The sequence below is a fragment of the Ahaetulla prasina genome, chromosome 7 (assembly GCF_028640845.1).
Source record: "Ahaetulla prasina isolate Xishuangbanna chromosome 7, ASM2864084v1, whole genome shotgun sequence".
Classification (NCBI taxonomy): Eukaryota; Metazoa; Chordata; class Lepidosauria; order Squamata; family Colubridae; genus Ahaetulla; species Ahaetulla prasina.
Window position 1 is genome coordinate 60,797,842 of NC_080545.1, and position 17,692 is coordinate 60,815,533.

The 17,692-nt window shown below is 39.2% G+C and overlaps 1 protein-coding gene across 1 annotated transcript in view; it reads left to right on the forward strand.

The window, feature by feature from the left end:
• Positions 1 to 17,692, forward strand: part of CFAP54 (cilia and flagella associated protein 54) — a 150,650-nt gene that overhangs the window by 72,387 nt on the left and 60,571 nt on the right. The window contains exons 36-42 of the mRNA XM_058191243.1: positions 174 to 371; positions 1,421 to 1,578; positions 7,031 to 7,258; positions 10,551 to 10,774; positions 10,866 to 10,998; positions 12,678 to 12,762; positions 14,146 to 14,298. Coding sequence (XP_058047226.1) covers positions 174 to 371; positions 1,421 to 1,578; positions 7,031 to 7,258; positions 10,551 to 10,774; positions 10,866 to 10,998; positions 12,678 to 12,762; positions 14,146 to 14,298 — 1,179 coding nt within the window. The remainder of the gene's footprint in view (positions 1 to 173; positions 372 to 1,420; positions 1,579 to 7,030; positions 7,259 to 10,550; positions 10,775 to 10,865; positions 10,999 to 12,677; positions 12,763 to 14,145; positions 14,299 to 17,692) is intronic.

Genomic DNA, 17,692 nt, shown 5'->3' on the forward strand with positions numbered 1-17,692 from the left:
CTGACTAGCTATCAGAGAAACGCTGAAAAACATTTCTTCAGATTTTTTTCTAGTTTGATCTTTTGTTAGGTTGGGAGCAGTGATAAATTTCTGGAGAAATACTTTCCCTGAATATTCTGCTGCCAACAGCTCATCTTCAATGACTATAACCTTCCTTGCTCTTCTTTGCTCAGACACCCCTGACCTTACTTCCCCTGCCTTCGACAATGGGCTTTCCTTGCCTGCTTCTAGCCCTACATTACAAAGTATTTCTTCAGGCACTGTTTCCAGCTCAAGCATACTTGACCACAATAATTGTCTCTCCCCTGAAATTGATGCCATGAATGAATCCACTGAACTGACCCAACTCTCAACTTCAGGCCAAGATTCAGGTGGGTTGCCACATGCATCTCGGGTACTTGACAATTTTTGAATCGATCATATCCTCACAAATTATGGATCTACTTTCAAAAAAGTATAATTTATTAACTCATTGCTAAACTTTCACTACATATTGCCAAGTGCTCTATCTGTGGACCTTGAAAAAATTATAAGTCTCATATGGATATGGCAAAGTTTATGGACAGATAAAATATCAAAATCAGAGTAGTTGTCAATAATCCATGGGAAATGGTAATTTTCATGTAAAGCAAGACAATATACAAACTGAGGAATTTTAAAAGGAAGAATAATCTCATTGCAACTGGTAAGGAAACCAATTGGTTTTCCTTGGTAATGTGGAGTTGAGATAGCAGTTATAAACATTATGAAAGAAAGTTAATAATTTTCCTATTATCATCTGGAAAAGTCAGCTAAAACGTTTGTTATATCTGCCCTGCCAGGCTTATTTATTTTATTTATTTTTATTGGATCAAGTAACCAAAGAAATGTAACATGCACTATAGCAAGGGTCCCCAACCTCTAGTCTGTGGACTGGCACTGAACTGCATCATGCCAGAAACTGGGCCACGCGAACAAGCAAAGCAGGATGCAGGCAGCACATGAAACCATGCCCCCTCCGATCCCTTTAAAAACCTCTCCCATGGAACCTATCTCTGATGCCCAAAAGGTTGGGGGCCACTGCACTATAGCATTTGATACATATTTTTTCTGGAAAGCAGAGTGAGGAATATGTCTCCAATGACTGAGTGAAGTGACTAACTCAGATTGTATCAAGAAACATCTTTCATTAAAACATGTTGGCTGGAGATTTGTGGGTATGATGCTTAAAACCCTACCTTACAAGAGATTTAGGTATATATAGAATAGTCTATGGCATTTTCCTTTATCTTTGAAAAAATATTATTTTAATAAACTAGTATAACTAAAGACTCACTGTATAGACTTTGTTCTCTTAATAAGAGGTTTAGAATTGTTTTTACAATTACTTTGTGAATTGCTGTTAGTTAAACTCAATGATTTTTGTTTGTCTTTATTTTAGAACCCATTTTTTCACCTGATCGTAGTTCTAAATTGAGTGATAGAGACACTCGACTGCTTCAAGGTTATATTTCTATTAAGGAACGTGAAAAAGCAAGTTGTTATTCTGCTGTGCTGGAACATTTCACGAAAATATTCCTGTATTTTAGAAGAGCTGTGGTAATGTTAACTATATTTACAATTCCAGTAAACATATCTCTTCTGATTTTGTTGAGCAAATAACGTTCTCACATTTGACAAGAATATATTTTTGTCAGTTTCTAGTTTCTTCCCACTGTTCTGTTTTTGAAGATAAGAACTCTTTAAGAAAATGATGTAGGATAATTTTAAACTATTTTTAGTTCATTCCCTCTCTTTTTCCAGTGATTCATGGAAGACATTACTAGTCAGGTAAATCTATATTCATCTCCATACATGTTCTTTTATTTTGGAGCAAGAGGGAGCTGCATTATTATTAAGATATTTTGATTTTTTTTCAGGGCTGGAGATACAAGCCCTATGACAGCAATCTGAAATGACTAAGTTGAAAATCAGCCTCTTTGGTGTCAGTTGAACTATACTGGATAGACAATGGCTACTTCCAGTTTGAATTAATTACCTTGAGGAATTCACTTGGACATGACACTAATGTCTAAGTGAATTCTTGTGGTATTATAAGAAGAAACTTATTGCAGCAATGGAAAACTTGTCAATGGTTAATGATTGCATTGTAACAACTAATTCTGTATCAAGCTATTAACTATCACAGTTGTCCAAGTCTACACCCAACAATTAATGCAGCAGAGCTTGAAATAGAAGTTTTCTAAGCTAGCATCAGGAAAACTCTGAAGCAAGTTCAAAGAATATTGTTTAGATCCATGGGTTTTTATGTAGGTGATTTAAATGCAAAGGTTGGCAGCCAAGTAGAAACATGAATTACTAGAAGCTTTGGACATGGGGAGAGAAATGATGTAGGTGATTGTTTGCATCAGTTTTCTTTGCATTAATTTTGCCATGAAAATTGATTTTGAATCACTAATTTTACATTTGGATCTCATCAAATAGATTGCACTATAACAAGATCAATTATGCCCTGTGCAGCCATCAACAGTACATTTCAGTCATTGCTCTCAAGACTATTTTGTGCCCATTGTAGTTCACATTATGAATTGTTGGCAGCTAAAGTAATAAAGTTTAAAGTTATAAAGTTATAAAGTCATAAGTTAATTATGTGACATCAAAAAGACAGCACCATCCCAAAAGTTTGATATCACCCAAATACCTTTCATGTATGCAACTGGGATGAAAAATATGTTTGAACTGCTGGACACAGCTGAGAATATGCTCCATGCACTGTGGCAAAAAAAAATATATCCAACCATCATTGAAACAGCAACTGAACATATGCCAAAATAGAAGCTGGTTTTCATATGAAGCCATCAGAATAGGTGAGTGATAAAAGCAGCCAAAAAGCAGGCAGGCAGGAAATAGAATAGAATAGAATAGAATAGAATAGAAAGAATAGAATTGCATTGAATTCTTTATTGGCCAAATGTGATTGGACACACAAGGAATTTGTCTTGGTGTGTATTCTCTCAGTGTATGAGAGCATGCAAAGAGAATGAATGTAAATTTCCAAAAAACAACAAGGAAAAATAACAAATTTTACTGGGACCAATGTTTTAAGCAGCTAGATGAGGACTGCATGAAGAGTCCCACCAGAATACTTTTGTGCAAGTCAAAAAAGATTCGTACATTATTTACTGCTCATAAAATTATCTTCAAAAACAAACAAGGTAAAGATGTGTCTAACCAACAAGGTTTCAACAACAGATGGTGATAATATAATAGAAGAAGTGTATGCCAGCAACAAAGAGGCCAAGTTTCCTCTGAATGATAAGGAAAAGGAAGCAGAAATAGAACCTGCCATCTTTCAGGAAGAAGTCATGTAGGCATTGAGCCATCTGTCAAGCAACAAGGTGCCAGGTGTTGATACCATCCCCACTATTCTGATCTAGGCTTCCTGATACAGTAAAAGCACACAATGAGTCCCAAAAACCCTCTTTTTATTTCAACGGCTGTGAATTCTGCTCATTCAGAGCCTTTTCATTCTCAATCTGTTCATTCACAGATGAATCCCAAATAGTTGTAAAGAGTCTGAAAGAAGTCTGCCATAGTTCTTCTAATAAGGCTGATTAAACACCCACCTTTATCTCCCTTGACATGCTGCCAAGACCTAATTGGCAATTAACTTTGCAAGGCCACATGGAACATAGAGTCAACACAGAGCTCCAGTCTTGAAACCGGCCACCATGAACAACACTTGCTTCCTGCAAAGCCCATGTGCCTTTGCTCCTCCTTTATGTCTTTTGGGAGGAGCCAATCATCTTGAAGCGCTACTCTTGAGTCGACCCTTTTGTTTTAACTGTTCTTGCCTTCTGGCAGCTCTGCGCATACGTGCACTGGGAACAGGTTCCCCCTGTTCCTCTGCCTCGCTGATGTCCAATTTTGGAGGCTCCGGAGTCTGCACGTAACTCCCAGATAGCTCTGGCTCTGCCTCCGACGCAGCGCCCTCGTCCGAGCTTTCCCCAGACTCCAGGATTGGCCCATGTTCCTCCCCAGCCTCCTCACTGTCCAACTCTGCTGCCAGTTCTGCAGGCTGCTGGTGGACCACAACACCCACAGAATTGCTGAAGCCTGTTTGCTATACCTGCAAAGCTAACTCAAAATGTAATTGACAGTTTACAATGATCTGAGATGTAATGAAGAATAATTGTATTGGGCAACTTCTCGGAATGCTTCATTATAAGCATAATGAAATTGACACTTTTAAAAGGAATAAACACCATATCTTTCAATTCCAGAGAGAATAGGATCTTAGAATATTGTTTATTGAGGACCTATAGCAATTCAGTAGTTTCTTGGGTGAATAAACATCAGGGCTCCTAAAGTATGGTTTTCAAATCTTAAATTGTCCCCCGTAAAGCAAAGTTATAAAGCTATAAATTAGCTTTTGTTTTGATGCAAAGAAAGGCCAAGAGAGAAGAATAGAAGCAAGCATAGTTTCTATCAGAATCATCACAAAAGGATTGAAAATTAGAATTTATTAATGGCTTAAACTAATTTAATAATATACTGCAATAGTAGGAAATGTAGGAAATGATGCTTTTGCTAAATTAAGTGGAATGGAATTTGCTTTTTTCTGTAAAGGTTTCTTTTAAAAAAACGTAAATACAATATGGAGCAATTTGTGAACAACTGGAGTAGCTATTTTTAAACAAAATAGCTTTGGAAAAGATCTTTTTCCCAACACAGATAAATGAAAGAGAATAGAATTAAAAAATAATACAATATTATATGTTCCTGGAAGTTCTTAAATGGTCACAATTACTAATTTATCTACTTGTTTGTGGTACAAGAATCAGCAGACAGCTGAAATAATTTCTAGATAGCTGATTGCAAAAGAAACCAAAAACTCTGATTTACATTTAACACAATGTTATAGTGGCCCCGATGGAGAAGGTGCGCAACTTGGGCGTGCTCCTGGATGGGCGGTTGTCTTTCGAAGATCATTTGACGACCGTCTCCAGGAGAGCTTTTTATCAGGTTCGCCTGATCCGCCAGTTGCGTCCCTTCCTGGACCGGGATGCCCTATGCACGGTCACTCATGCTCTCGTTACTTCTCACCTGGACTATTGCAATGCTCTCTACATGGGGCTCCCCTTAAAGAGCACTCGGAGACTCCAGTTAGTCCAGAATGCGGCTGCGCGGGTTATTGAGGGAGCACAACGGAGCTCCCACGTAACACCTATCCTGCGCAGACTGCACTGGCTACCTGTGGTCTTCCGGGTGCGCTTCAAGGTATTGGTGACGACCTTTAAAGCGCTTCATGGCTTAGGACCGGGATACTTACGGGACCGGCTTCTGCCGGCTTCAATCTCCCAACGACCGGTGCGCTTTCACAGAGAGGGTCTCCTTAGGGTGCCGTCAGCCAAACAATGTCGGCTGGCGGTCCCCAGGGGGAGGGCCTTCTCTGTAGGGGCTCCTACCCTGTGGAACGAGCTTCCCCCTGGACTCCGACAACTGTCCAACCTTAGGACCTTCCGCCGCGAACTTAAAACCTATTTGTTTCGTCTTGCTGGACTGGCTTAATTTTTAAATTTTAAATGGATTTATTGGGGTTTTAAATTTTAGTGATTTTATAGGGTGTAATTGTATTTTAGCTTGGCCAATTGAATAAGTTTTTTAGGGGTAGTTTTTAATTATTGTATGGGTTTGTTTTGTATTTTAACTGGCTGTTCACCGCCCTGAGTCCTTCGGGAGAAGGGCGGTCTATAAATTAAATAATAATAATAATAATAATAATAATAATTAATAATAATAATAATAATAATAATTATTATTATTATTATTATTATTATTATTATTATTATTATTATTATTATTATTATTATTATTATTATAGTTTGATGTTGATATAGCATGGTATGCTAAGCACTCAATATGGATAATTAAAGCTACCAATCATTGTTGTCCAACAAATCATAGCTTTTAAAAAACCCGGACTTTATAATAGCAATAGCACTTAGACTTATATACCGCTTCACAGTGCTTTACAATCCTCTCTAAATGGTTTACAGAGTCAGCATATTGCCCCCAACTATCTGGGTCCTCATTTTACTCACCTCGGAAAGATGGAAGGCTGAATTAACAGTGAGTCTGGTGAGATTCAAACTGCAAACTGCTGGTAATCGGCAGTCAGCAGAAGTAGCCTACATTTCGGCATTCTAACCACTGCGCCACCAAAGCTCCTACATAATAATATCTTATTAATAATGTGTTTACCCAGTCATAACTGTTAGAGGAGGCTAAACCAAACAGAAAAAGTAATATAGCCATAATTCAGATTAGAAATTCATGATGGTTCATTCCAATATTATAGTTTATTCATAGACAAAAGGGGTTTAATTTAATATCTAAAAGCTTTTATAGTAAGCTGCTAAGGTTTTATAATAAGCATTAGGTGTAAATTAATTAGGAAAAAATGCTCCTAAACTGTGGCACTAGATACATGTTAAAAGAGATGAGAAATATGGTTATTTCATTAAGCTGGGGGGCACAGGTTCTATACCTATTCCTCTTCTGATTGATTGGTTCTATTTAGGCTTCAAATGTTTTGATTGCCAATATATGGATGGTTGCATTTCAGTGTCTGCTTTTTTATTGTAACTAGCTTCTAATTATCATTGTGGTATTGCTTTTGTCAGTTTGTTTTATCTATATTATCCCAAATGTTGTATTTGTGGAATTGTAGATTGTTCAATTGTAGGTTGGTTGACTGGAATGGGTTATAAATAAATAAATAATTGGCTTACATAAAAAAATACCTTGCTAAGTATTGCTTTAGATCTCTGTCCTGGGTAGTTCTAGCAAAACAGTTATAATCTATGTGAAAGATATACCAACTAGTATCTTAAGAAAGTGAAATAGTTTATTCAGTAGATTTCTTACAAATAAACATGCTTAAGTTTGAAGTTTTTTATAAATGAAAATATGATTTATACTTACTATTTAAATCACTGTGATATCCAACTCCTACTTATTAATTGTGCATTTGATAAATATGTTCCAGGTTGTTGCCCATCGGGGTCGCCATTGGACATTGCTTCAGAATGCCTGCAGAGACCTTTGGAACTATACTCGGGAAATACAAATGGTTATCAAGCATTCAGGATCTTTTCATGCACCTTTTCCTGTTAACAAGGAGACTTTTCTTAAGACCATTTGGTTATCTTATTATATGGCATCAGATACATTGCTTGATATGATAGTTGAGCTTCAAGATAGCAATTATGTTAAGGTAAATATATTTTTACTTCTGCAATTAACATAATGCATGATTTTATATTTTGAAGCAACTAAACAAAGATTAGCAATGTTTAATTCATTTTAATTATGTACATTTTTATATTTATTTATTTATTTATTTATTTATTTATTTATTTATTTATTTATTTATTTATTTATTTATTTATTTACATTTTTATACTGCCCTTCTCCGGAGACTCAGGGCAGTGTACAGAAAATAAAACAACAATAATCCAAAAATATTAAAATACAATAACAAGTTAAAAAATCTAAATTTAAACGCTGTATAATTAAAACTATTAGATAAAAAATTACAAAAGATAAAAACCCTATTAAAAACCCACTAAAAACCCTCAGTATTAAAATCAATCAGGCGAGCCCCGCTTGGTGAAAAAAGAAAGTCTTGAGCTCGCGCTTAAAGGTCCGAAGATCAGGGAGAAGATGGAGTCCCACCGGCAACTCGTTCCACAAGGCCGGGGCCCCCACAGAGAACGCTCTTCCCCTGGGGGCCACCAGCCGACATTGGTTGGCCGACGGCACCCTAAGGAGGCCTTCCCTGTGGGAGCGCACTGGACGCACCGGACGATGGGAGGTAACTGGTGGCAGCAGGTGGTCCCATAAATATCCCAGTCTCATCCCATGGAGCGCTTTAAAGGTGATAACCAACACCTTGAAGCACACCCGGAAGACCACCGGCAACCAGTGCAGCCTGCGCAGGAGAGGTGTTAAATGGGAGCTACGAGGTGCTCCCTCAATCCCCCGTGCGGCCGCATTCTGTACCAGTTGGAGCATCCGGGTGCTCTTCAAGGGGAGCCCCATATAGAGAGCATTGCAGTAATCCAGACGGGAAGTGACGAGGGCATGAGTGACCGTGCATAACGAGTCCCAGTCCAGGAAAAGCGCAATTGGCGAATCAGGCGGACCTGATAAAAAGCTCCCCTGGCGACGGCTGTCAAATGGTCTTCTAAAGACAGCCGTGCATCCAGGAGAACGCCTAAATTGTGCACCGATTCCCTGGGGCTAATGATTCGCCCCCCACAGTCAGCAATGGGGTAAGCTGACTGTGCCGGGACGCTGGCATCCACAGCCACTCCGTCTTGGATGGGTTGAGCCGGAGTCTGTTCGTCCCCATCCAGACCCGAACGGCCTCAAGACACTGAGTCATCACTTCGAGGGCTTCATTGGGGTGGTTCGGGGTGGAAATGTACAGCTGAGTATCGTCAGCGTACAGCTGACAACTCACCCCGAAACCACGAATGATCTCCCCCAGCGGCTTCATATAGATGTTGAACAGGAGAGGCGAGAGAATCGACCCCTGTGGCACCCCACAAGTGAGTTGCCTAGCGGTCAATCTCTGCCCCCCTGTCAACACCGTCTGTGAATTTTTTCTGTGCCTTTACATTTAAAAATGTTATTTAGAAAATGATAAATACTTTATGTGCAATATGATTACATAGAATAGAATAGAATAGAATTTTTATTGGCAAAGTGTGATTGGACACACAAGGAATTTGTCTTGGTGCATATGCTCTCAGTGTACATAAAGAAAAGATACCTTCATCAAAGTTCAACACTTACAACACTTAATGATAGCCATTGGGTACAAATACAACACTTAATGATAGTCATAGGCTACAAATAAGCAATCAGGAAACAATCAATATCAATATAAATGTAAGGATACAAGCAACAAAATTACAGTCATAAGTGGAAGGAGATGGGAATGATGAGAAGATTAATAGAGTGCAGATTTAGTAAATAGTCTGACAGTGTTGAGGGAATTATTTGTTTAGCAGAGTGATGGCATTCCGGAAAAAACTGTTTTTGTGTCTAGTTGTTCTGGTGTGCTGTGCTCTATAGTGTTGTTTTGAGGGTAGGAGTTGAAACAGTTTATGTCCAGGATAGAATAGAATAGAATAGAATAGAATTTATTGGCCAAGTGTGATTGGACACACAAGAAGTTTGTTTTGGTGCATATGCTCTTAGTGTACATAAAAGAAAAAGAAAAAAAATACCTTCATTCAAAGGTACAACATTTACAACACAAATGATAGTCATAGGTTGCAATTTAACCCTTAATGATAGCAACAAAAAGTTACAGTCATACAGTCATAAGTGGAAAGAGATTGGTGATGAAAACGATGAGAAGATTAATAGTAGTGTAGATTTAGTAAATAGTTTGACAGTGTTGAGGGAATTATGTGTGGGATCTGTAAATATTTTTTTTGTTTTTTTGTTGTTTACATTTATACCCCGCCCTTCTCCGAAGACTCAGGGCGGCTTACAATGTATAAGGCAATAGTCTCATTCTATTTGTATATTTTTTTACAAAGTCAACTTATTGCCCCCCCAACAATCTGGGTCCTCATTTTACCTACCTTTTCACAGCCCTCTTTTTTCTGCAGTTCTAATTATTCTCTGAAGTCTGTGTCTGTCTTGTTGGGTTGCAGAACCAAACCAGATAGTTATAGAGGTGCAGATGACAGACTCAATAATTCCTCTGTAAAACTTGTTTTTTCTTATTTCATGTAAACGGATATGGGTTCATTTCTCAAGAAAGGTAAATGTTTTGTGAAAATATGATGTGGCAGTCTTCTTGTACTATTTTAGCTTATTTTGTATGCTCCCATGAGGAAGGATTTTTTTAAACAAAGAAGCAGAAGATAACACATAAGAAAATATGGTTTATAGGAACATGGATTTGCAAGAATGCACTAAATGCAGTATTTGTGCAATTAGAAGTTCTGAATTTGTGCATTAGAATGTATGCCACTTCCTCTGTCCTTGTCTAGGAATCATTATAGTTGGAGGAATTTGCTGAATTAAACAGTCTTGGTAGATCTGCTCAACATGGTTTTCATGGAAACTATGAAACAGCTTTCTTTGTTAGTGCCATCTTAGGTAATATCTGCTTCACTATACACAATGTGGGAATGGTCACAAGGACCAGGATGTCTCTCTGAGATGCTCATATTCTAGCATCCAGTATAAATAACATGGCAACTGTATTTGTTAAAAGGAGAGATCCATATCTTCAGAGAAAAGGCTTATGTTAGTAAACATCAAAGACTAAAAAAATATAATATTGTTATGAGCTTGATATTAATGTAAATCAGGGACACATACAATATTATTAAAAACGGAAATGTTTATGAACAATATACTTGAAACAATGTAAAGAAAATTTACATACTTAGTGCTAGTTGAGTTTGTACTTGATATTTGTATGATGATTTGCCTGCAAAAATGAGATAGGATATTATGAGCTCTGTTTAAATTTACAGATTATTGAGCCCAAGGGAAATTTTGGTGTTCCAAGCTGCGTAGGAGGCATTACTATTGATGAAGGTGGTTCCAACCTTTCTTTTGAACATCCCCTTGACGATGTGAACATTATAGATTTCCAAGGAATACGCCACTTCATTCTGCAAACTCTTGAATTTCTGTTTCGTTTGAAGAAATGGGAATCACTAGTTTACATAGCTATGCAATTTAACACAATTACACAGTAAGTAACATAAAGTGACTTTGGGAAAGAAGGGATTTTGTAAAAATTATATTAACAATATTTATTTCAAAATGCATCTAACTTTTTCTAGTGAGAGATATACGGAGCAAGTAACTCCTGTGTTGGTGTTTGCCCAGAGACAGCTGCAGGAAAAAAAACAACTCTGTGAGTCAGACAATGCACAGTCTTGCTTAGAAGAATTTATCACTAATACTGGAGACAAGGTAAAGTATTTTAGATCAGGGATCCCCAACCTTTCGGACCTCAGGGACCACTAAATTCATAATTTTAAATTCCACGGACCACTAATATGATCTGCCTAATGACCGGCTTTGGTGGGCGTGACTAGGTGGTCATGTGACCGGGTGGGCATGGTAAACTTGATGTCACTCAAATTGAGGGGCACCTTGCTGGTCTCTACTTGCCCCTCCCCTCCCCAGCCCCTCCTCGCCTGCCCACCCAAGCTCCTTAGTGCCCCAACAGGAAGCAGTTATTGGAGCTAAGCAGCCACCATGAGAAAGAGTTGGCAAAACAGCTTAGTTCAAATTGGATCTGACCAAGAAGGAGGCTCAGCAGAAGCACCTCACTGAGGACTAGGAGCGTAGGCTTTCCAAACAGAAGGAAGACCTGCATGAGTGCAAAGCCCGGTACCAGTGCCTGGAGACTCAGCGGGCTGAGATGGTCAGCCAGGCCATGATGATCCAAGCCATGATGCAGTCCCACTGGAACAAGGCCCTCCTGCTCTTTGCCACCACCGGTGCTTCCCTCCTGCCTTCACCCAAAGCCCCACACCAGGAGGCTAAAGCAGACCCCAAGTTGAAATTTCTGTCCCCCTCTGACCCGCACAAAAAGACGTCGAAGGGGGAGACTCTCCGCAGCAACACAAACGTTCATTGCACGTATCCAGCCCAGGGGCCGTAGTTTGAGGACCCCTGATTTAGTGCACTATTAAAAAATGCAAATAATTTTTCTGTGGACCACCAAAAATTTTTTGCAGACCACCAGTGGTCCACAGACTACTGGTTGGTGACTGCTGTTTTAGATGATAAAGAAAAAAACTTGTAATTGAAATTTGGGTCAGAAGTTTTAAAAAATATAAGAATATGATCTTTAGTTATGTATTGGACTGCCTGAAAAAGATTTTTGAATGGGCACATTAAAGTTCTTCGTAACTTAACAAAAATGATATGTAATTGTTATTTTTCCATTTTCTAACAAGAAGACCCACCCTGGCTCTCAGACTAGTTAGTGAGTAAAGAGGGCAGGCTTAATAGGAATTCCATGTGAGTCAACTTCTTCCCCTGTCCTTTTTCATTATTTAATAAAACTTGTTTCCCTGAAACTCAAATGTATTCTAAGTACAGAATTAGCTAACAGGTATCTAACTAATTTTTTCCTTGACTGGGAAAAGCAGACCTATCCTCCATATCACTTTGTGGGGATAAAATGCTATGGTGCTAAGCAACAAGATTACCAGTTTGGGACCATGCATATCACCTTGATTTCCAGATAGGTTGGATATGGTAAAGAGATATGACACAATAGGAGCATGGCAATGATAGAATTGTGAGTTCTGATTAGTTTGGAAAGTTTAGGTCAGATTACTATGTATGAGAGTTTGTAAGACTAAATTCTAAAAAAGTCTTGTCCCAAGGGAATTCTGTACTGGTGTCCATGCACATCTTGTTAATAAGAATGTCCTATTTTTTTGTTTAGTTTTTCTTGTGAAGATAATCCATTATAGATAATGAACGTTGGTTTTTATTATTTCTTTGCTTTTTGAAAATGTAAATAATAGTGACGGATTTTCAGAGTTTAATTTTAAATGTTTACGATTAGTTTACTTAACCTGGTCCCCTTAATTGAAAAGACTGTTAACTGTATCAGAAAATACTCTCTTAAGGTATGCTGCAGAAACTTTGTTGCAAAAAAACTGTATGGTGCTACAAAATGGAAAGGACCAACTGTTGAACAGTTTGAACATTTAGGTATGAAGATACGTAAATTATATTCTTAAAAATTTTCAGAACTGATGCTCTTTGGGATAATTAAATGTGTTCTTTTGATTATTTTTATGAATGGATAAATTGTTTTGTTTCAATCATATGCAGGTTATATTTGTTGCATAGATTTGGTATATCAAGTAAAATGTATTTATATATTATTTTATCCTTATAAGATACTTGTAAAACCAATTATTTAGGTGTTCTATATTATAGCTATTGGGATAATAGCTAACAAAAATTGATTAAGTTACGGTAGTTCTAGATTGAGTATAAACTAATAGCTTGAACTAATTTAACAAGAACAGTAATATATATTAAAGAAAATACAACATATATTTACAGTTTAAGTATCACAATTAATATAACACTCTTACACTCAAGTCTTTTCAGTTCAGTGAGGTTTTATAAACTTCTGGAAGGCGTTGAGAGTAGAAGCTGTTCTTGCCCTAATGGGCAAATTAAGAGAGGGAAGAGCAAGACAAGGATGAAAGTAGAGAATTGAGGTGCATGATTACCCATTGTATATGACTGGAATGTTTCGTGATCAAAGGGAGCAAATCAGTTTGGTGTGGGAGAACTGTTTGTCATCAGAGGAGTGTGTGTTGTAGATACTGTTCCTCTACAGTTAAAGATAACATTGATCTTTTGATAGACATTGGGAATCCTGGGGACATCTTGTCTAACAATTATGCACAAGTTGTCTTCCTTCCCCCCCTTGTCTTTTTTTTTTTAAAAAAAACACATAATTATAAATTAATTCTACATTCCACTGGCACTAACTGAATATTCAATTGAATTGTTCTTCATTTTACATTACTGGAAACATGTCACATATGGGAGAAGCAACTAAGATACATGATGAAGCATCCACTCAGCCCAATAGATTCTTTTCCTTCCTCTTGTATTTCCAAATTTGTTTAGTGATCAATCCAAATCACTTAGACATTCTACTGAAGATTGATATTCCCTCCACACATGATGCATTTACTCTTGCCACAAATTCCATCTCTAGACAAATTTACACTGATCATTGCTCTCAAGCTGATTTCACTGAGGAGCCCATAGTCACCATCTGATCAATTGCAATAATTTCATCGTTTCTAGCCTAGATTTCTTCAGGATATATAATAATTCAACTTTGAGTTCAGGGGCTTTTTTAGAATTCTACTACTTACATGTATAGCTTTTTCCAGTTTAAACTATGCCTATGTGTGAACTCAGTAAGTTGATCCATGACTGTAATAAAAATACTACTACTAGTAGTTTGAGTAAACTACTAATTTGAGTAAGCAATTTTACTTTTGTATATTACACATTTGTTACTTAGACATAGAGTTTATTAAAATAACTATGGGTTCTTTATAGGTATCAGTCAAACAAGACCGTTATTTTCTGTTCCTCTGGATCTGATGGATACACTAAAATGTTTTAGAGAAACTCTTGAAAAATCAAAGAACCACAGTAGAGCCCTTAAATACAGCAGGAAATTGCTTTCTTTATTTCTTGCTCACGTGCGAGGTGAGTACCTCTCATTAGAAATCAGATGTATATAAACTGTAAATAAACTGTAAAAAGTCACATATAAAAAAATTGTGTGCATATGTGTGTATGAATACACACACACACTGATTTTAGAATTTTTTGACAATTCTATTTAAGCATTCCATACTATCTAATAATTATTAGAATTATAATAAAACTTAACATATGTCTGATGAATTAATTTTCATATTGGTATAGAGAAGTAAACAGAAGTATTAAATTAAGAAAAATATAAACTGTCCTATTTACTGCATGTTTATATAAATTATATTGGCACAATTTGAAATTAAGAATCCCCCCAAAATAATGTTTTTTTTCAGATCTCCTTCTTTAGAAAAGGCATGATAATAGATGCCTAAAATGAGAAACACAATTTCCAAAAGTTTAAAGTTTTCGTAACCTGACTGAATTAGCCATTTTCTCCAAAAACCAATTTCTAAGGTATTGGTTCTAAGGTAGCCTCTTTTTACCCAACTCTAGAAGAATGCAGCTCCCTGGAGATAGTAGAGTTGGACTGAAGGCTGTTGAATGCAGTTGTTGCTCTGCAACAGTGGTGGGTTGCTCCCGGTTCGCACCGGTTTGGGAGAACTAGTAGTAAAAATTTGTTGTTGGTCGCAGAACTGGTAGTAATGGCTGGCTGGCCACACCCCCAAACCCATCCCCTGGTTATCACTCGCTTGCCCTGGCCGCCATGTTTGTTGCTGCCTTGCAAGTCCAATGGGATGCGCATGCACAAAGAACATGGCGGCGACGGCAGCAGCTTTTTCCATGGCTGTGAAGCTTGCCGGGCCGGTGGTCCCCTCCCTGCCTGCCAGCAGCTCCCGAATCCACTGCCATTGCAGCCGCAGTGGGGACGGGGGGGGTCAGCTTGCCAGGCCACTGGCTTCGCCCTCCCCGCCGCCATTGCCCTCTCCTGCCGAGGGCGCCTCTACTGTCTCCTGCTGCCGCCGCCTTTCCTCCAGAGGCGCGTGGAAGATCTATAAGGTAAGGCCAATGCTAGTGGCGGGAAGGAGACCCGTTGCGCTCGTCTAAAGAGCTGCCTCGGGGGGGACATAGCAAGGTTCACTTACTTTTTGGACCTGGCGTGCTCGGCTTGCAGGGCCAGGCAGCCCCTTTTCACTGGCCAGTGGCTCCTGAAGCCGCCCCTTTTGCAGCAATGGTGGGGATGGGATAGACAGGATGGGGGCAGTTTGGTAAGCTTCGCACCAGCCACATGCTACAAAGCTGGCTGGGCAGCCCCCTTTTCACTGGCCAGCAGATCCCGAAGCCTCCCCTTTTGCAGCAGCGATGGGAACGGGATGGGATGGGGGCAGCCTGGTAAGGTTCGCAGCAGCCACATGCTACAAAGCTTGCCGGGCCAGGCAGCCCCCTATTCACTGGCCAGTGTCTGTTGAAGCCACCCCTTTGCAGCAGTAGTGGTAGGACAGCTTCACACTCCCCACTGCCACTGCCCTCTCCTGCTAAGGCTGCTGCCGCCGCTACCCCTCTCAGTCCTAATGCATTGGCTGCAGCATCTCCCCGAAGGGCTGGCCACCGTCAGCCTTTCCTTCAGAGGCGCGTGGAAGATCTACCTTGCTGACGCTGGCGGCGGGGGAGAGGGAGATCCACTGTGCTCAGCCGAAAAGCCGAGGGGACATGGCGAGGCTCACTTGCCTTTTTGGGCCTGGTGCTCCCGGCCTTGGGGGACGCGCCACTTTCTTCCTTCTCCTGCCGCTGCTGCTGCTCTGGAGCTCATCCAATCACTTTGTCCCAGACTAGGTGTGTGTGTGAGAGAGTGTTTGTGTGTGTGTATGAGAGAGAGAGAGAAATAAGAAAGAGACAAAAAAAGAGGAAGAAAGAGGAAGTGTGTGTGTGAGAGAGAGAGAGAGAGAAAAAAAGAGACAAGAAAAAAAGAAAGGAAAGGAGAAAGACAAGAAAGAAAGGAAGGAAGGAAGGAAAGAAAGAAAGAGGAAGGGAGATAGAGAGACGAGAAAGAGAGAGAAAGAAAAAGAAAGGAAAGAAACTAAGCTATTATTTTTAATTGTTCCATTATTTATCATGCGTTCATATTTTACATTGTCCCTACACCTAGAGTGATTTTTACTGCCTTTCTTTTGCTAGAGCTACCACATATTTTTCAGGGATTTACATTAATTCAGTGTCTATAGTCCAGAGCATAAATTTGTGCATATTTATTTTGTACATCAGGTTGCATAAGTTCAGCTTAATATGCTATTCCTGGTATGTGATGTTTTGTATACATACAGAGAAAGAAGCACTCTTGTGATCTTTGACTTTTAGGCTTGCTGTCAAACATCAGCCATCATACTAATTACTGTTTTGAAAAATAAGCAGGTTGTATTACACGAATGACTATTTTATATGTGAAATTATGACTGAAATATTTCTGCACCTATATTGGTTCTCACTGTCAGAAAGTTTCTCTTTAGTTTTAGGTTGCTTCTCTCTTTGTTCAGTTTCTAACTATTGCTTCTTGTTTTGCCTTCTGATGCTTTGGAAAATGCATTGTCCCCCCACCCCTTCTTTCTGGCAGCTCCTTAAAATCCTGTTGCCTATCACACTCTTAGGCAAAGCATGTGAGCCATTTCCTCCTTTCAGTGGTCCATTAAAGTGCATCTATAGTATGTAGATAATAAAGTTGAAAAAAGATGAACAACATTTTTACAAAATGTTATAGATATGTTGAGGCTGGGTGTGACAAGGAATGGCCGGGAGGGGAGGGGCCAGGCAAGGCACTCCTTAACATGCGTGACACTGACGCCCACCCAGTCACATGACCACCAAGCCAAGCCTAGTCACATGACCACCAAGTCACACCCACCAAGCAAGCCACGCCCACAGAACTGGTAGTAAAAAAATTTGGAACCCACCTCTGCTCTGCATACACTTTTGAACATCAAATCTGTAAAGTTTCTTGAAAATGTTACATAATCGATCAGCACCAGAGACTTCCGCTGGCAACGCAGGCTTCGTGGACGTTCCTTTGGGTTCGTCTGCCCTGGGTTTCGTCAAACCATCCCTGACAGCGTAAATGGGCTGTCAAATGGTTTGGAATTCTCTCCCCCGGGAGAAGGGGGAGGGAAGAGTGGTCAGGTTTGGGTAGAGCTCCCCGGGAGCCCCTGGAATTTAACCAGGGGATCGAAGGGTGAGAGCTCCCCTTTAGCCTGATGAAGCTCCGTGCCCAGGGTGCTTCTGTTTATACAGAATGAGCAGCCGCGCCCATCTCTGTGCCAAGATTTATTTTTAAAGAGAACTCAACACAGACAGAACAAAGTAGGAGGACTAGCAAGAATTTGCAAGTAATAAACCTTAACTTCAGCTCTTAAATAGCTTTCCTTTGAACTAACTTTCAACTTGAGTGGATTTAAAA